General features: G+C 44.6%; 1 protein-coding gene across 5 annotated transcripts in view; it reads left to right on the forward strand.

Annotated features, from left to right (window-relative positions):
* Positions 1 to 20,758, forward strand: part of ELMOD2 (ELMO domain containing 2) — a 139,873-nt gene that overhangs the window by 103,189 nt on the left and 15,926 nt on the right. For all 5 annotated transcript variants that reach the window (XM_033939720.1, XM_033939710.1, XM_033939701.1 and 2 more), the window contains 2 exons: positions 8,989 to 9,057; positions 15,596 to 15,729. In XM_033939720.1, coding sequence (XP_033795611.1) covers positions 8,989 to 9,057; positions 15,596 to 15,729 — 203 coding nt within the window. The remainder of the gene's footprint in view (positions 1 to 8,988; positions 9,058 to 15,595; positions 15,730 to 20,758) is intronic.

Below are 20,758 nucleotides of genomic sequence, written 5' to 3' on the forward strand. Positions count from 1 at the left end.
TGCACACACCCTGTCGCCTTTCAGATATCTGGAGGCAGTCCCTTTAGGCAGAGTGCCTGTTTATTATTAGTCTTACATCCAGTTTTATACCTTTTTACATGGGTCAGTGGTATCAGCAGATGACGTGAGTACAAACCATATTTGGAAAAGGGTACATAAACTACAAAAGTAACCAAAACAAGGAAAGGGAGGGGGGGTGAGCAGCATATGTGCTTCATTGTCTAAAATCTAAAGGTGCTGTCTTAGCAACAGTGTCTTATCTAAAGCTTCCCTTATCTTTCTCAACCAGAACACAGCTGTGGGGGTTGAACCACCATTGTCCCAAGCAGCTAACTTCATAACAAGATAAAATGACCTTATCTCAGAACATATCAGCAGAATCAAAACAAACTGGGTCTGTGTTTGTGTTTCCTAGCACAAACAGAGTTAGAAAACTTTACAAGATATGTGTGTCCCTTCAGGGAGCTCAAGCCTTCTTGCCCAGGCGAACCGCGACCCTCCCGATGAACCGCGTATTCGTGGTTTCGATTATTCACGGTTTTTAGCTTGCTGGCTCCTCCCCCCCAATTATGTCAGCTTGCAAAGAGAATATCCAAAAGTAGCCCATATCCAGTATTGACTTGATGTTATTGAGAAAGACATGGGGGAAAGCCACTACTTGCCCTGGATCGGTAGCATGGAATATTGCTACTCCTTTGGTTTTGGCCAGGCACTAGGGACCTGGATTGGCCACCGTGGGCATGATGGACCATTGGTCTAACCCAGTAAGGCTATTCTTATGTTCTTATGTAAATCCTGGAATGGGGGCAGAAATTTTTTGGCTTCTTGCCAAGAGTCTTGCTGCAATGGCTAGACTGTATGGCACATGAGAGATTAAGGGGTGGAGGTGGGAGATGCCAGATAGTTGCAAATGAAGGTTCTCTGATACATCCAATAAGAACATAAGAATTTGCCGCTACTGGGTCAGACCAGTGGTCCATTGTGCCCAGCAGTCCGCTCCCACAGTGGCCCCCAGGTCAAAGACCAGCCCTACCTGCTTACGTATTGGTTCAACAGGAACCCGTCCAACTTTGTCTTTTATCCCCGGAGGGTGTTTCCCCTCTCCTTCTTACCAGCTAGCCTGCCTCTTCAGAATGAGCCTTCCCCTCCCCGGTGCATCCTGAGATGCACCAGGAAGGGGCCTAAGGCTCTGATTGGATTGCCTAAGGCATTGGTTGGATCTACAGCCTCAGCACCCTGGGGTTGTGGGTTCAAACCCCGCGCTGCTCCTTGTGACCCTGGGCAAATCACTCAGTCCTCCATAGCCCCAGGTACGTTAGATAGATTGTGAGCCCACCGGGACAGATAGGGAAAAATGCTTGAGTACCTGATTGTAAAAACCGCTTAGATAACCTTGATAGGCGGTATATAAAATCCTAATTTAAAAAAAAAAAAAAAAATTGGCCCAGGTTGTTTAAGGATGTATCTGGGGAGGGGCACAAGGCTCTGATTGGCCCAGACTCATAGGAGGGGCCTTAAACAACCTGGGCCAATAAGAGCCTTAGGCCCCTCCCTGGTGGGCATCTCTCCTGCTGCAGGAGAGGGTTTCGCTTGGCAACAGGAGAGAGTGGGCATCTCTCCCACTGCTTGGGGGGGAAGGTTGGTTGGCAGCGGGAGAGATTAAACATCTCTCCCGCTGTTGTGTTTTGGGTTTTGTTTTTTTCTTTTTGTGTTTATTCTGTGCATGTGCCCATCACTATCACCAGCGACGGGCACATGCAAATTTAGCAAGTCTTAACTACTCTCCGCCAACTTCATTTGCATGACTGTTTTGGGGAGAATGATTCGCTTTTTTAAAATTGCTACCTGAACAGCTGCAATAGTAACCTGGTTTTTTTGAGAATCTAGGCCTCAGAACTTAGAGCAAATCTAGCATGCCAGCATTAAGGTCCAAAACAAGGGTTTTACATATGAAAAGGCAATGCCCTAAATCAGGGGTGTCCAACCTTTTGGCTTTCCTGGGCCGCATTGGCCGAAAAAAATGTTTCTGGGGCCGCACAAATGCGCAAACGCTGCAGCAAGACAGAGGAGGGAACCGGCAAGACGGTAAACAACCGGGGGCAGCAGAGGAAAACAAAGATGGCAGTCCAAAAATCTTGAACCCTAGGGCAAGTCAAGAGCATATGTCCCAAGCCCGCGTCTGGAGCCTGGCAGCGAAGACAAGCCGCAGTCTCACGAAGGCCAGATAGATAAGCCCTCTTAGGAGAAATGTACAAACGGAAGACCAACTTATAGTGTTGCTCCCAAAAGGTGGTATATTTTCGAAAAGCAGGTAACCTACGGACAGCCTGTAAAAGCACATCATCAGGCAATTCCACTGCAAGATCACGAGCCCAAACATTTCGCAATTTAGAATGATCAAACAAGGGGGACTCATCCTTCAAATGGGGATGATGAAATTTGAGGGGAACAGGAAGTTGGGAACCAATGGTAAAAGCCATAGACAGCATCTCCTGGCAAGAGGCCTGCAAAGAATGAGAGGGTAAAGAAGAAATGTAATGATGAAGTTGCATATAAGCAAAATAATCAGTGGGTGGGAGATCAAATTCGTCTTGCAGCTGTGCAAAAGACTTAATTTTGCCATTATCATCAACCATTTGAAACACATAATGAATGCCCCTTGTTTCCCACCAAGCAAAACTCTGCCCATCTACCCCAGGTAAGAAGGAGCTATTAAAGCAAATAGACAGAAAAGGAGTTATAGAAGCAGAAAGAGTGTGGAATTTACAGACCCAGCACCAAACCTTCCACAAAGGACGGTGGAGCACCTTTGTAGAGAGAGGCTCAGGCAAAGGAGAAGGAAGAGAATGAAGATATGCACTAAAGTGGGTAGTTCGAAAACAGGAAAGTTCCAAAGAAGTGTTGGTGAACGCGGAAGTACCCCTGAAAAATCATTAATGTGGCGCATGCCACATCCAATAGTCAGATAGCGAAGGTTCAGCAAACCCAGTCCACCCTTGTACCACGGAGCTGCCGCCCATTTGTATGGCAGGCGAGGCCGCTTCCCCGTCCAAAGAAATCTTTGAACCAAGCGTTCCAGTCTTCGTTCATCTCGAGAAGTCAAATAAAGAGGAAGGACCTGAAAGATATATAGCCAACATGGGACAATAAGCATGTTATAAAGATGCACCCGACCCAAAAGCGAAAAGGGAGGGGTTCCCCTTAGCTGCAGTTTATTCTGAAGGGCCTGGAATAATGGTTCCACATTCAATCGATACCGACTAGATAAGTCCCGAGGAATAAGAACTCCCAAATATTTCAAAGTAGAGTCCTCCCAACGAAGAGGAAAGATGCCCCTCCATGAGGCACGTAGCTCAGGGGGAAAAGGCATTGCAAAGGACTTATCCAGATTAAGAGACAGACCAGAATAAAAGCCAAATTCAGAAATGAGGTCCAATGCCATTGGTAAAGAATCTTCAGGCCTAGTAAGAATCAAAAACATGTCATCCGCAAATGCTAAGGTCTTTAACTCTACCCCAGAAACATGAAGACCCTGTACCGCCGCAAATCCCCTAAGAGTACAAAGCAACAATTCTAAAGAAAGGAGAAACAGCAATGGGGAAAGGGGCACCCCTGTCGGGTACCACGGAAGATGGGGAAAGAATCCATGCGTGTCCCATTAACCAGGAGAGAGGCCCTCGGATTAGAGTAGAGAGAATGTATTGCATTGAGATAAAAACCACCCAACCCAACATGCTCCAGGGTGAGAAATAAGAAAGACCAATGGACACTATCAAAGGCTTTAGAAGCATCTAGACTGACAAACAAAGCCGGAATCTGGTGAGATTGACAGTGAGCTAGTGCAAAGAGAGCCTTACAGACATTACAAACTGATTGACGTCCCTGGACAAACCCGACTTGATCCTCGTGAATAATCTGAGGGAGATGAGGAGCGAGACGGTCGGCCAACATGCGAGAAAGAAGCTTCAGGTCCACGTTGATCAAGGAGATGGGACGATAGGAACCCAGAGAGTCAGCCTCCTTACCAGGTTTCAATAATAAAGAGATAAGGGCCTCATTAGCATAACGTGGAAACGAGCCCTAAGCAATAGCAGCGTTGAAATAGGCCAGCAAGGGACCACAGAGATGGTGAGAAAGAAGACAAGTTTCAAGTTTATTATGAAATTTGATTTAATCGCCTATTCCAAATTCTAGGCGATGTACAATAGATAAAAATGCAAAATTAGGGGAAACAAACATTACTAACATGGACTTAGTCAAATAAACACATTAAATCAATAAATACAAACATCCCTAATAAGGACTAAGTCTAGTAAACATATTAAATCAAGTTATACAAATAGATTCAAACAAAAGGAAAATTATAAAATAATTACAATCTGGTGTTAGAAAAATAACAATTAAGGTAAAAAACAAAAGGAGGGGAAAAACAAGTTATGAAAATACAAGAATAAAATTAGAATCATAAGCAATTTATTTACTCACGGAATGCATCTTTAAAAAGAAAACTCTTAAGTTTGCTCTTAAATTTTTCCAAATTCTTTTTCTCTCTTATATAAAGTGGGAGGGCATTCCAAGATTGTGGGGCTGTTACCAAAAAACTAGTATGATGCCTTGTATTAATAATTTTCAATGAGGGAATGACTAATAAGTGTTGGTCATTTGACCTTAATAGCCTAGACGCAGTATAGGGAATTAAAACTCTAAAAATAAAAGCTGGGGTTTTAAATATTAATGACACAGGGCCCTATCGGAGCAGAGAGCTTTGATTGCTGATTCCAATTCAGCTGCTCTAAATGGACTTTTGAGGGAAGATACTACTGCCTCCGGCAGGCGCAGAAGTCCAGAGGACTGAAGGTAGTCCGTCAGTAAGTCCGGAGAGGCATCATACTTAAAAAAGTCAAGAAGAACTGCGGAGACATCAGCCGTAGTAGTCACCTGACCCCCATCCCGGGTCCGAAGAGACAAGATAGGCTTCCTACGAGTCTCAACCCTTACCAATCGTGCCATGAGACGCCCAGACTTGTTACCAAAACGTTGGAAGCGGTGTCTATGGAAAGCCACCCACTTTTGAGAATGGGAATGAATTTAGAGCCTCTTGGGTAGACAAGTAGCGTTCTTGAGCCTCCCTTGAGGGATTCGAATAAACGACCGCTTAGCTACTCGTAAGGCCCGTTCCAAGGCAATGATACCTTTGTGAGTACGTTTGTGGCGAGCACTCAGAAAAGAAATGATATGTCCCCGAATCACAGTCTTGGCGGCCTCCCAAAACAAAATTGGATCATCCATATGGGGAGCATTATTAGCAGAGTAATCCTCCCATTGAGCCTGCAAAAAAGTTTGCAATTCATTGTCATGAGAAAGATAGAACGGAAAACGCCAGAACGACATTCGATGATACGTAGCATCCAGGTAAACATCTACCCAAATCGGGGTATGGTCAGAAATAATCAGAGGACCAATCTCAGCCGATCGGACCGAAGAGAACAAAGTCGAGAACAGAAAAATATGGTCTATCCGGGACCAGGTATTATGGGTCCAAGAAAGGTGAGTATAGTCACGAGCTTCAGGATGAAGAGGACACCAAGGGTCTATCACTGAAAGAGTATTACAAAAGTCAGAAAGAAGACCCTTGGCTCCCAATGAGGCAAAAGAGGTACCAGACTGCTTCTGCAATTGTTGCAGTGTCTTCCTTTGTAAAGACAGATGCAAAGAAAGAATTTAGTCTGTCTGCGATTTGTTTGTTTTCCTTGATGTACCCTTTCCTTCCCTGGTCATCCAGCGGTCCCACTGCCTCTTTTGCGAGTTTTCTCCTTTTCATGTACCTGAAGAAGGGCTTGAAGTTTTTGGCCTCCTGTGCTATTTTCTCCTCATAGTCCTTTTTGGCATCCCTCACTGCCCTGTGACATTTCTTCTGATCATCCTTGTGTTTGTTCCAAGTTTTGGTTGTTTTCGTGCGTTTCCATGCTTTAAAGGAGTCCTTTTCTTTTATGGCTTCCTTAACTTCTTTAGTAAGCCACGCCGGCTCTCTTTTGCCTTTGGTTTTCTTTGCTTTGGACATCCGCAGAATGTAGAGGCTTTGTGCTTCCGTGATAATATTTTTCAGAAGGGACCATGCCTGTTCTACCGTTTTGACTTTGCCCATTTTTTTCTTGATCTATTGTTTCACAATGGTTCTCATGCTATTGTATCTTCCCCTTTTAAAGTTGTGGTTGAGGTTTTAGTATCTTTCCCCTTCCCAACATCGAGTTTGAAGTTGATCATGTTGTGATCGCTCGTCCCCAGCGGGACTGTGACTTCTACTTCCTTAGCCGGCCCTGTAATGCTGTTTAGGACCAAGTCCAAGGTGACGTTTTCTCTTGTCGGCTCTTCCACCAATTGTTCCAGGAAGCAGTCCCATAGCACTTCCAGGAACATTGCCTCCTTGCCACAATTTGAGGTTCCCAGGTCTCAGTCTATCCCCAGAAAATTGAAATCCCCCAAGATTACAACATTACCTGTCTTACATTCATGTTTAATTTCCTCTATCATTTCAGAGTCTGTTTCCTCCCCCTATCCTGGCGGTTGGTAGTAAAGGCCAATCTTTGTGTCTGGGAATCTTTATCCAGAGGGATTCCAGCTTCTCTTTCTCTTCCGTCATAGTCACTCTCACAGATTCTATTTCTTCATGAACATATAGGGCAATATCTCCACCTTTCTGCCCCACTCTATCTCTTCTGTACAGTTTGTATCCCTGTAGTACTGTATCCCATTTGTTTTTGTCATTCCACCAGGTTTGTTATGCCAATGATTTCGTCGTTTTTTGCTATTGCTTCTAATTCTCCCATTTTGTTTCTCAAACTTCTAGCGTTCGTTTGAGTTCCCTGTGTGTTATCTTCTTGGACTCTTTAAGCTCACCTGGTTCCTTCACGGTATCCTTTTCTGCTCCTGTGTTGTCTCTCTTATATGCTTTGTGGTTGTCCCCTCCTGTGTCTGAATAGTTGTCCATAGTTCCTTCTTTGGGACATCCTGTCGCCCGGACCATCGATTGGTGGTCGACTGTCGGCTTTCCCCTGTCCTTTAGTTTAAAGCCTTCTCGATGACCTTCTTCATGTTGCCTGCCAATACTCTTGCTCCTTCCTCGTTGAGGTGCAGTTCATCCTTCCTGTAGTACTTGCTTCTTCCCCAGAACGTTGTCCAGTTGCGCACAAAGTCAAAGCCTTCCTCTTCACACCATTGTCTCATCCAAGCGTTGATCGCTTGCAGTTCCCCTTGTCTCCTTCCATCCACTCTTGGTATCGGGAGGATCTCGGAGAAGGCCACCTTCACCTCCCTGATCTTCACTATTCTTCTGAGTGAGCGGAGCTTGCCCTTCATTTCTTCCCTGTCATACTTCCGTCCGCTCACATCTTTGGTTCCCACGTGGATAATAACAGCAGTGTCCTCTCCCCCTGCACTGTCTATGATCCTGGAGATCCTGTTGGCCACATCATTCACTCTTGCTCCCGGCAGGCAGGTGACGATTCTATCCTCTCTCACTCCGGTGTAGCTGTCCACATGCCGTACTATGGAGTCTCCCACGATGATCCCCATCTTCTGTATTTGGTGGTTCCTTGGGGGTCATAAGTCCACATCCATGGTATGGGACCAATCTTCTCCCTCCTGTGATACTCCTGAAGTTGTTTTCTGCTCTTCGGGTGGGGGGGTGTCCCCATGCAGTCTCCCTCTTACTCCTGGTGTGTGATCGCCCCTTGTCTCTGCTTCCTTCTCTCCAGAATTTGCAGGGGTGTCTTCTCTTCTCTCGTCCAGGCCTTCTTCCTGAGTTGTTCGGGAACAGTTCTCCACATGCTGCTGGTGTGCTTCCTCGATGTATCTTTCTAGTTCCTTGACCTCTTCGTTTGGACTGAACTGCACTAGAAGCTTCTCCTGTTCGCGGATTTCCTCTTCAAAGGTGAGGAGTTCAGCACTGTCTCCTCTAGCAGTGGGACCTGCCGTTTCAAGCTATCCAGCTCCATGCAACGACTGCAAATGTATGCCATAGTCCCTGAAGGTAGGTAGTCATACATATTGCAGCTGGTGCAGAAGACTGGAGAGCTCACCTTCTGGCTTCCTTGGGCATCCATCTCTTCTCCCCCTTTTGAGTTGTTTGGGTGAATCGGCTGTAGACCTTCTGTCTCTGTCGTCTGGATGTTTTCTGGCTTCCTGGTTTCTACCTTCCTTTATGTTACGAGTCTGCTAGTGTTACTGTGTTAGTGTCTGTGAGTGCTTATTTCCTCTCTAGGTGTGTGGTATGCGAGGGAGTGTGTACCCTGCTGTGTAACTAGCTAAAGACTGGGTCTTGTGGCTGCCTTCCTGCTTGTTGTGAGTCTGCTGGCTTGTTTGTTCTGAGTCTGCTTGTGTTACAGTGTTGGAGTCAGTGATGGAGTCAATGAGTACTCGTTTCCCCTCTAGATGTGTGGTATGTGAGGGAATGTGCCCTGTTGTATAGCTAGCTAAAGTCTAGGATTTGTACCTACCTTCCCGCTTGGTGTGAGTTTGTTGGTGTTACTCTGCTGGTGTCCGAGTTTCCCAGCTCAGATCTTAGAGGCAGAGTGGCTAGATCCTACCCTGGTCATCTGTTGTTGTAGTGGGGGAATGGAATAACAAAAGAAGGGTGAAGCCTTAAAGGAAGACAAAAATCCATTTTCATACATTGTAACAAATGGGCCTGGGGAAGGTTCCAAACAGGCTAGAAGTCCAAGGGGTAGGAAGAGGCTGCCTGAATAAAGAAATGGATAAGTATATATTTGCTAGCTCTCTTTTCTCCCAGTTTTTTCTCTTGCATTTTTTTTAAAACTGTAGTATTGGTTCATTTATTCTGAGATGTGCTTGCTTTTACTTGCTGGTTTGTTAAAGTTAGCCTTTATATAAATGAAATAAAAATGGCACAAGGCAAGTATACTGCCCATCTTTCTCTCTCTTAATAATGCAGTAAATATTAAAGCTAAAATATGTCTTTGACATTGATAGGTACTTCAGCAAACATTATACAGAAGAATCGCGTCAAATTCTTTCTCGTTCAAATCATCCAAAAATGGGGTAAGTCAATTGGTGTTTTATTGTAATTCTTTGCTTATGGCAAAGAGAAGTGATTTCTGGGCATAAAATGTGACTCTCTTTCCATTATCTTCCTGAGAATTCTCTTGGTAGTTTGGTGTCACTGGAGAGCTCCCGAAACAGTAGTTCTGAATCTTGTTGCCATGGCGGGAGAACAACCTGTCATCTCTGCCCTATGCTAAAGTAATGAGAAATCCTTGGTAATGCAAACACGCAGCATGTTTTTATATGCTGCTTTTCATACTTCGTTTGGGTAGCAATGTGAAATGTGTTACTTTTTTGATTTTGTTTAATGTGGACCCTACTTAATCAGACTCTGTTAAAGTGACTCTATAAAGCAGCGTTATTACCCATATAATTGATGACTGAATTATTTTTAGTACTTCAATATTCTATGCCTTTAGGTCGGTTGACATTAATATGGTAATGGTTCTGGGGGAGAGTCCCAGGCATCACTTAGTGACCATTATTTGGACACATTCTGTGTACTGGTGCCTGGAAAGAGTTGTGTAGTCTCTGAGCCCTAGCTGCATTGATTGGGTTAGATGGGTAGAGATTAAAAAGCGGGTGAGGGAAATACCATTGATAGTTGCAAATGAAGATAGAAGCTGGTTCTGATTGTGATAGAAACCAAAAGAGCAAGAGAATGCCACCAGGCAAAAGAAACCAGTTTTATTTTTGGATAAAGTTAGTACGATTGCCATGGTTAATAAATAGTAAACAAAAATAAAAGGGGAAAAATTATACTTTTTTTTCCCTCCAAAGACAAGCAGGAAATCAAATTTTCACATATGGGTGACATTCCATAACATTCTTTTTCAAGAAGCTTTTGGAAGCATGCACCATGCATGAACGCACCTTCCTGCTCACCATCACCGTGTGGGACTAGGGCAGTCTTCTTTCATCCATGAAGGAGAGAGATGTGATTTTATTCATCTTCCCCTCAGCTTGCACCTGACTGGTGTTTTGTTGCCTTCATAACTTCTTTTTTGTTTTTTCATGTATGTGACCAGTTTTCCCCCTTCTTTTTACTTTTCTTTAGTTTTTCGTCACTTAAGTTTTTATTTTCCATGGCTTGCTAGATCATTTTAGGCTTTGAGGTCTCCCATCAGGTATTTCTTCCCCACCAATGCCATTGTTTTTCAATCATTGAGCCGTTTGATTTCACCTTAGCTATTTTCCCCAACATGTCCCAGAAAACGTCCAGTGTTTTTAAAATGTGTTCCTGTGTGCTAAGACAATGTCACTTAATGACACCCATAATTGTACTTGTCATGTCTGGGGCTTGATCTTAATGTTTCTTTTTGTAAATTGTGTTATGAATCATAATGAACAGCATAAAAGTATTTTTGGCACCAAGAAATCCAAATCATTGACTTTGGCATTGGAAACATCCAGAGCTGCATTAAACACAGGGGATGCATCAGCCTTGAGGAGGTCTTCCCCTATCTTGATTGGAGCTATCAACACAGTGTCAGAACCAGGCATCTTCAGATCCCACCCCAAGGATGTGTAAGGATTCAACATCTTCCTCATCAGTACTGAAGGGACATTGATGCTTCTTAGTCTCTGCCCAGCGTATGACACCGGCATCAGTTACCACTGAATAATGTTGTTGTTACCCAATAAATGTCAGCTCCAAGATGGATGCTACCCCTTCAGGGATTCAGCACCAATGCACCAGCCCCCATCAAGCCAGGATCAAGAATCTGATTTAACTTTGATGCCTTCCAAAAACGTGACCACACTGACTGGGACCTAGCCTTTACCATTGCCTAACCTTGAGGAGCAGGTCTGGGTGACACTGCAAGAGTAGCTGGAGTACCTTCTTGACCAACATAATGCTGAGGCATCAAGGGTATTGGCGTCAAGCCCAATGCTACTCCAGCACATTCTGGATGCCCATTCTCTTCTTGTTGGCCTTGTGTTCACACTGTTGCCTCAACAAGTGTTGAAGTGACAATATTGGTGTCTAGCCCCTTTAGGGAGGAAGTTTCCTCAGTTCCTAGGATGCTCCCCATTCCTCGGTGCACTCATCCAAAGTCTGGTCATGAGTCCAGTAGACCGAGGCAGGTATATACAGACTGTAGATAACTGTTACCCTGAGTCTGATTTGGATCACTCCTGGGAGTTTGAGCAGGAGCTAGTTCTCTCAGAGGAGGAGTCTCTTCTCTCCCCTCAGATCCCTCTCTCATGAAAGGAGAAAATCTCTCCATGATGAACTCTTACCTCTGTGAGGGAGATAACTCAGTCCATCCCTTAAAAAAATTATTATTTTTATTTTATTTTTTTGCAATTTGAACAAATTTAAATACAAGTTAACATTTGAGTTGAAAAAAGTAGATCACATATTTAACATTTTAAAAAGAAAACATAGGAAAAAAAGAAAAATGCTAGAGCTCTTAATAAAGCCCACAAATGTTTGGGACAGAAATACGTGTCTAACCTGCCCTTGAAATCGCTTGCCCTCCCATAACACATCTTCACCATGCTCATCTCGTGCTCTGGATGCACAGAGGCTGGAAAACCTCAATAGACATACAGAAAGACAGTTTTGATTATTGGCACTTGGACGTCCTGGCGATTAGGACATCCAAGTGCTGATTTAGGATGCTTTTTGGACATCTATGTTTTTTTTTTATTATGAGCCTGAAAAGGAGCAAAAAAATGGTCATCAACCACTTTAAAGTTGCCTGAATGAATTTTACCCAAACTTTCAATTATAATTATAATGTCCCTAAAGTTACCTCTTTGGTTTTTCTAAACAAGAGGTATATTTGAATTGTTCTCTGGCATTAGGTGCTCTCAAAAGACTCAGTTTATTCCTCAGAAAACTTCTTTTCTGGAGTCAACATCAAGGGAGATACTCACTGGTTAAACTAGCCATATCGGCGCTCTGGTGGACTTAATTTTGTTCTCGTTTGGCTGCCAGCCATTCTGGGGCTTTGCAATTTCCAGGAGATAACTCAAGGGCCAAGGGAGACACTACCTTTCTAGGTAGCAGAACTTCCTCCAGCAACCAAAGAAGCAACTGAAGCTTCCCCTCCCCCCTCCCGATTCGCGGTTTTAGGACTCGCAATTTTGATTACTTGCAATTTCCTAAAAATGTTATCACCCCCCACCTCACCGGACCTTCGAGACACCATCCCCGTTGGTGAGTACTAGGTCCAGGATCGCCTGGGCCCTAGTGGGTTCCAATACCATTTGTTTGAGTCGTGAACCTGGCCAGAGGCAGGGGAAAATGCCTGTATCTTGGTGTTGTATATAGACCTCCAAGACAACTGGAAGACAAAGACTCCGAATTAATTGAAGACATAGAGAATATCACTCTACGGGGAGACGCTGTTCTGCTAGGGGACTTCAACATGCTTGACGCAGATTGGAACTCATACTCAGCAACAACCAGCGGCAGCAGGAGACTGTTAACATCCATAAAGGGAGCACGACTCAAACAAATGGTATTGGAACCCACTAGGACCCAAGCGATCCTGGACCTGGTACTCACCAACGGGGATAGCATCTCGAAGGTCTCGGTAGGAGATACGCTAGCTTCCAGCAACCACAACATGGTGTAGTTCTACCTCAGGAAAGGTTTCCCTAGATCAAACACAAAAACAAAAGTACTCAACTTCCGAGGCACTGACTTCGAACGCATGGGAGATTTTGTCCACCGGACACTGCAGAACCAAGCTATGACCAATGATGTGGAAGCTATGTGGTCATCCCTGAAATCTACCATACATGAAGCGACAAGCCTCTACATTAAATCAGTACACAAACTGCGGAGAAACAACAAACCCCAATGGTACTCCGCAGAAATCTCGCACCTCGTCAAGGAGAAGAAAAAAGCATTTATTTCCTACAAACAAACAGAGACTAGGGAAGCTAAACTAGAACATAGGGCGAGGTCTGCAGCGGTCAAAACGGCAGTCAGGGAGGCTAAACTTTGAGTGGAAGAGACTCTGGCAAAGAACATGAAGAAAGGGGACAAATCCTTCTTCAGGTATATTAGTGATAGGGAAAAGAACACAGACGGGATAGTATGCCTTAGAAAACCAGATGGGAACTGCGCAGAATCAGATTCCGATAAAGCAGAACTACTGAATGAATACTTCTGCTCTGTCTTCACCTGTGAGGCACCGGGGCACGGTCCGCAGTTGCAGGCAAGGCCCGGCATGGAAGACCCGTTTCAGAATTTCGAGTTCACACCTGGCGACGTCTATTATGAACTGGCAAGACTCAAGGTGAACAGAGCCATGGGACCGGACAATCTACACCCCAGGGTGCTCAGTGAGCTGCGTGATGTCCTGGCAGAACCGCTATCAGGACTCTTCAATCTCTCCCTAAGTTCGGGGAGAGTCCCCATAGACTGGAAAACAGCTAACGTCATTCCACTGCACAAAAAGGGTTGCAGGGCAGAGGCTGCAAACTACAGACCGGTGAGTCTCACATCAATAGTATGCAAACTCATGGAAACACTAATCAAACGTAAATTAGACGCAATCTTGGATGAGGAGAATCTACGGGATCCCAGTCAACACAGATTCACCAAGGATAGGTCCTACCAATCCAATCTCATCAGCTTCTTTGACTGGGTAACAAAACAGTTAGACTTGGGAGAATCCGTGGACGTCGTATACCTAGACTTCAGCAAAGCTTTCAATAGTGTCCCACATCGCAGGCTGTTGAGCAAGATGAAATCAGTGGGGCTGGGAGAAACACTAACTACATGGGTCAATGACTGGCTGAGTGGCAGACTTCAGAGGGTGGTAGTTAACGATACCCTCTCTAAAACATCGGAGGTGACCAGTGGAGTACCGCAGGTGACCTAACTCAGGGGCTTCAAGGTAAGGTAACGTTATTCACTGACGATGCCAAACTATGCAATATAGCGAGAGATGGCAATTCACCCAATAGTATGACACAGGACCTACATTTGTTGGAGCTTTGGTCCTCGACCTGGCAGCTGGGCTTCAACGGTAAGAAATGCAAGATCATGCACCTCGGCAGCAGAAATCCGTGCAGAACTTACACCTTGAATGGTGAGACCTTAGCTAGAACTTCAACAGAACGAGACTTGGGAGTGATCATCAGCGCAGACATGAAAACTGCTGATCATGTGGAGAAGGCTTCATCTAAGGCAAGACAGTTGTTAGGTTGCATCCACAGGAGTTTTGTCAGCCGGAAGCCTGAAGTCATAATGCCATTATACAGAACCATGGTGAGGCCTCATTTGGAATACTGTGTGCAATTCTGGAGGCCACACTACCGAAAACATGTGTTGAGAGTAGAGTCGGTGCAACGGATGGCCTCGGGGCTCAAGGATCTATCATACGAGGAAAGGCTGAAAAATTTGCGGCTGTACTCACTCGAGGAACGTAGGGAGAGAGGAGACATGATCGAGGCGTTTAAGTATATTACCGGCCGTATCGGGATGGAAGAAGAGATTCTCTTTCTCAAAGGACCCTCATCCACAAGAGGGCATCCGCTCAAACTCAGGGGCGGGAAATTTCATGGCGACACCAGGAAATATTTCTTCACCGAGAGAGTGGTTGATCCTTGGAACGAGCTCCCGGTGCAGGTGATCGAGGCAAACAGCGTGCAAGAATTTAAGAGCAAATGGGACGCCCATGTGGGATCCCTTAGAGGATTAAGCCAAGGGAACCTGTCACCAGGAGTGGGATCCCTAGGATAGTAGACTTGGGGGTGGGTCAGTAGAGTGGGCAGACCTGATGGGCTATGGCCCTTATCTGCCGTCATCTTCTATGTTTCTATGAGTGATCTTCCTACGCTCCTGCCCTGTGCAGATCACTCATCCAAAATGGCTGCCGTGAGTTCCCGTCGTAGTCTCGAGAGACTGCAATGGACAGGAGCGTAGGAAGATCACTCCTGCCACTGAAAGACCACTAGACCACCAAGTAAAATCTGGGATGCTGGGAGGGAGGCGGGGGTGGGTCAGAGTTGTCCCAAAAGTTATTCGCGAATTTTCAATATTCGCGGGCCGGCTCTGCCCCTAACCCCTGCAATTATTGCGGGAGGAGTGTAATCTAAAATGCTGAGAGAAACTTTTTCTGTCAGTAAATTTAAGTTATCAATAATATAATCAGGTATAAGGCCAAACAATGTCTTGTAACAGGTACAACCTAACATAAATAATATTCTTGCCTCAACTGGAAGCCAGTATAGCTTCCGATAGAATTTAGTTACATGATCAAATTTTTTCAAGTTGAAAATCAACCGAACAGCCATGTTCTGAATGATCTGCAACCTTTTGATATTCATTTTACTGAAGGCTAGATAAATGATGTTACAATAATCCAGGGAACTCAAAATCAATGATTGTACCAGTAGTCTAAATGAGGAAGGATCAAAATATGCCCTAATCGATTAGAAAAGTCAGTTTGAATTGTGGGTGATTGGAATGAAGAAAGCTTGACAGTGAATGGCATCTCATTAAGAGCATACAGCCTGCTGTAAAACAGAAGGGAAAAACTAAGTGAATGATACTTTGACTTCACAGATTTTCCTATGCTATAGTTGGAATCAATTTGACAGAGATGGCCTACAGCTTACTCAGGAGTGATGCTCTGAAATCTCATTTGTATAATCTGATACCAGGAGTCCCACAGTTGGAACATTTCCACCAGTTTTACTGTGAGTATTAGATAAAACTTGTTTGTTACAAATTCATATAAAACCTATCTAAAGTGGCTTCTTTTTCTCGAGTTTCAAATATGTCAGACATTAACTTAAGCTGATTTTGCTTGACATTTATTTATTCCTCTTTGGCTGACAACACCAATCCAGATGAGTGGGTTTAATAATAATAATAATAACAACTTTATTTTATATACCGCAGTACCACAAACAGTTCAGAGCGGTTTACAATGTAAGAGACTGTACATTTACAGCGAAGATACAATGAGAACTGTACATATTCAGTAAAGGTGTTTAAACAGCGAAGAACAATGTAGATTTACCATGCAGGAGACTGTACATATACAGCAGAGATATATATATATATATATAGTAGAGAGGCAGTGCGAGAGGCTTATAAAGAACAAAGCAGTGTACAAAACCAATACAGGGTGGTGAATGTCAAGAAGACAACCAGTATCAATTACAGGATGGAGGTATTTGATTATTTGGTGATGAGGGGGGTTCAAGAAATTTGTCGTAGAGGAAAGATTTGAGAGATTTCCTGAAGGATGAGTAGGATGGGGCAGATGAGATGAGGGTGGTCAGGCAGTTTGTCCATCTGCCAGCTTGGTATGAGAGAGTTCTATTGAGGAATCTTTTGTGGGTGCATCCCTTTGGGGAAGGGTAGGTAAACAGGTTGGCATTACGCGTGCGAGTGGTTCCAGGGAACACAAAGTGGTGAGACAGATATATCGGGGACAAGCCAGTTAGGGTTTTGAAGCAGAGGCAGGCGAATTTGAATATGACTCTCGCTTCTATTGGCAACCAGTGCAGTTTTCTATAGTAAGGGGTGATATGGTCTGACTTTTTGAGGCCATAGATTAGGCGGACTGCGGTGTTTTGGATAAGTCTCAGTCGTTTGATGGTTTTCTTGTAGGAGCCCATATAAATTATATTACAGTAATCCAGTGTGCTTAGGATTAGGGATTGGACCAGCAGTCTGAAGGAGGGGAAGTCGAAGTAATGTTTGATGGTACGGAGTTTCCAGAGGGTATAAAAGCATTTTTTTGACCTGGGCGTTGGTGTGGTCTTCGAAGGTCAAGCAGCGGTCTAGGATGACTCCAAGGATTTTGATGGTGGGGTTAATAGGGTAAGTTAGGCCGTTGAGTTGTAAGGTGGTGTTCGTTAGTTTGTGTTTGGGACTAGCTAGGAAGAGTTTAGTCTTTTCTGGATTTAGTTTCAGTTTGGACTGAGTGGTCCAGTGTTTGACCATGGTAAGTACTGATGCGGTGTGTTGCTCTGTTTCTTGTGAGAATGAGTAGATGGGGATGACAATTGTGATGTCATCTGCGTAGATGTAGGATTTCAGCTTTGGGTCAGATAACATGTGTCCCAATGAAGTCATGTAGATATTGAATAGGGAAAGTGATAGGGGGGAGCCTTGTGGAACTCCACAGGGGTTGGACCATGTGTGGGAGTAGGTTCCTTCGTGGTGTACTTGGGTTAGTACCTGTCCCGAAATGCCTAAGGTATCGAGGTAGCTGAGCAGAATGTCATGGTCTACCAGGTCAAAGGCACTACTGAGGTCGAACTGGAGTATTAGGGCACTGTTTCCCTGTGAGAATAGTTGGAGGAGGTAGTCAGTTAGAGATGCTAGAATGGTTTCCGTGCTGTAGTTAGTGCGGAATCCAGACTGGGAGTCATGAAGGATGTTAAATTTTTCGAGGTAAGACATGAGGTCCTGGTTTACAAGGCCTTCCATAATCTTGAGGAAGAAGGGTATGTTGGCAATGGGTCTGTAGTTGGTGGTTGTGGATGGTGGTTCTTTGGGGTTTTTGATGGTTGGAGATATGAGGATGTGGCCAAGTTCCAGCGGGAAGTAGCCAGTGGACAGGCAGAGGGTAATCCAGTTGAAGAGCTCCACTTTGAAGGGGGGGGAGCTATTTTCATGATGGAGGGTGGGCAGTTGTCTAGAAGGCAGTTTGATTTGGCATATTTTGTATATAGCTCTAGGAATAGGTTCCAGTCTGGGTTCTCAAAGCGGTTCCAGGTCATGTCAGTGGTGATACCTTCATTGTTTGGGGTAGGCAGAAGGGTTGATGGGCTGGTTCTTATTGTTGCGAGAGAGGTTTTTAAGTTATGAATTTTGTTGGTGAAGTAGTCAGCTAGGTTTGTTGGGGAGGGTGGAAGGTCTGTGGGGGAGCTTTTATATGAGTTGATATCAAATAAGGAGTTGATAAGTCTGAAGAGTTTATTGCTGTTTAGGGTTGGGGTGTTGATTGATTGGGCATAATATTTGGAGCGTTTCTCCTTGATCATTTTTTTGTATTCGATAACTTTAGTACGCCAGGCATATCTATCTGTATCTGTGCCAGATTTGCACCAGATTCTTTCTAGTTTGCGTACTTCTCATTTCAGGGCTAGTAGGTTGGCGTCAAACCAGTTGGCAATGAGCGGTGTTTTTTCTTATAGGTTTTCAGTGGGGCCATGTCATTTAGAACCTGGGTGCTGAAGTTGTTCCAGCCTGGGAGGAAGTTGGGGTTTGGGTCTGTGGTGGTTGTTGGGTTGTAGTGGGACCAGAATTTTTCAGGGTTTAGTTGACCTCTGGTCCATATTGTTGTTTTTTCTTTGTGAGTAGTTCTTGGAATCCTTTGGCTTTGTTTTTTGAGCCAGTGTAAGTTAAAGTTGCATCGGAGGTGATCTGACCAAGGAGTGAAGGTCCACGTTTCGTCTTTGGGGCAGGGGAGGAATGGGAGGAATTGGGGAGGAATGAGATCAGGTCTAAGTGATGTCCTTTGGTATGTGTTTTGGTTGGGGGTGGTTTAGAGTATCCTAGGGATGTTAGGAAGGAGAAAAGATCTGAAACGTTGGAGTTCTCTGCCTGTTCCAGGTGTAGATTTACGTCGCCAGCAAGAAGGGTGTGGGTGCCGGCAGTGGAATTTACGAGGAGGAATTCATATCAGCAAACGGAACCAACAATTTGATTATATTGTTCCTTAATGGTCCTTTTCAGTCCACAGCTAGCCTTTGATAACACCCTAGCCTCCAACTTGCTCATATTCAATTTCAGGTGATTCTTTGACATCCATTTAGAAATGGTGACAAGATACCCTGACAAGTTACATAGGAAGACGCTGAATGGGGAGAAGAATCATGATGTCGGCATATAGCTCATAACCTGCCTTCAAATTAAGTATGTTACAAAACAGATGTAAATAGATCTTCTATAATAGAAGAAATAGCGTAATACTGGGAAAACTCCCAAAGGCACTGGACTCCCGAGTCCCAGCTGAATGAGATGCACTGACCTTTTACTAGCTGGGTGCAATCCAACAAGAAAGAAGCAAATCATTGCAATACCATAGAAACTGTGTGAATTTCAGTCAATTGATTTCAACATAATCAAGTGATTTAATGGTGTCAAAAGTTGCTGACAGATTGAGAAACAATACTGAGGTTGCTTCACAACATAATTGGTGTCGGTTGAGTCCTATAACTGTAGAAGAACAACTTGTTCAACCAGAGAATAGGCAGGGTAGATATTGGATGATAGCTACTCAGAATCAGCAGGTTACAGGTGGATTAAGTAAGGGACCAATGGTATCGTGTTTTAGCCCAAAACAAGCAGGCAGCATATTCTCACTGATGGGTGACGTCGCTGACAGAACCCCGGTATGGACCACTTCAAAAGTGCATCGCCACTTTAAGTGTTTAGAAATTTTGCAATAGCCCACACTCCGCATGCGCGAGTGCCTTCCCGCCCAACGTAGGCGTGCGTTCCCTTCAGTTTCTTATTTTCCGCGGAGCTAAGAAGTTGCGTTTCAACGGTCGTTGAAATTTTTTCTTTTTCGCTGCCTTCCTGTTCTCGTTGTTTTGTGACTTTTCAGTCATTTTTTTGTTTTACTTTATTTCTTTCTTTGATTTAAAAAAAGAAATAACAATTTTTGTTGTTTCTCTTTCGTGGGTTCGACCCGGCGGGCCTGTTGTACCACCTTGGCCTCCAATTTTGATCTTGCCAGGGAGGTCTTCCCGTCGATGTTCCACCTGCAAACGGGTTTTAAGAAGTGCGGTTGCTGTGCTCGGCCCATATCGGTAACTGACCTGCACCACTGGTGCCTCCAGTGTTTGGGGTCTGAGCACCGCCTGGAGACTTGTACCTGGTGGTGTTCTTTTCAGAAGAGACTTTGAAAAACCGCCTTCTTCAACCGCCTTCTTCAACAGAAACACTATGGAGGGGGAGCTGACATCACTACCGACTTCGATGGCACTGACCAAGGTGACACCGCATCCTTCAATACCGGCAGAAACATCTCCGGTGTTGCAACCTTCTATGGGTAAGCTGGCTAAGAAGCCTTCCCCTACCCTATCTGGGACTCAGGTCAAAAAGTCATTGATCCAAATCATGCCGACCTCAAAAGTCCTGTAAGCGCCCGGTACCGATCTTGGTGAGTGCTTTGACATCTGCCTCTTCATCAGTAGGCCGGAGTGCAGCACCAGTGGTACCAGCTAAAAAGCAAATGGTGCCGGTGCTTTCACTATAGCAAAAAATTTACAATTTGCTTAGGGAGGAATTGGATGAGCATTTTCAAATGCTGGTACTGACCCAATTCATGCCCATGTCAACACCGATTGTCCAAGCTGGGTCGACACCGACTCTCCAGGTGACGGTTCAGTCTGAGTGAATAGCGACACCGACCACACTGCACATTGATGCTCCACTGGTACAGAGACTATCGACATGGGAGCCAATTGATCCCGTCCCATGGCACAAGTCGTCTTCTACACAGACATCTAGAGAAGCGATTCCGGTGCGGTCTTGGAAGGTCTCTCATAAGATGAAACATCTTGAGCCTTCGACACCGGTCTCATTCCATTCAGGACTCAGACTTGTTTGGAGACTCTGAGCAGGAACCACTCTCGTCTGATGATAAGGACTCCGCCAGTTCAGATTCACCTCAACGTTCTTCTCACCTGCTGCTTTTTCAGAGAGATCCTCTTTTTCCAGATTTCTTAAGAAGATGTCTGAGGACCTGTCTATTCCACT

This window comes from Geotrypetes seraphini, chromosome 1 (assembly GCF_902459505.1).
Source record: "Geotrypetes seraphini chromosome 1, aGeoSer1.1, whole genome shotgun sequence".
Classification (NCBI taxonomy): Eukaryota; Metazoa; Chordata; class Amphibia; order Gymnophiona; family Dermophiidae; genus Geotrypetes; species Geotrypetes seraphini.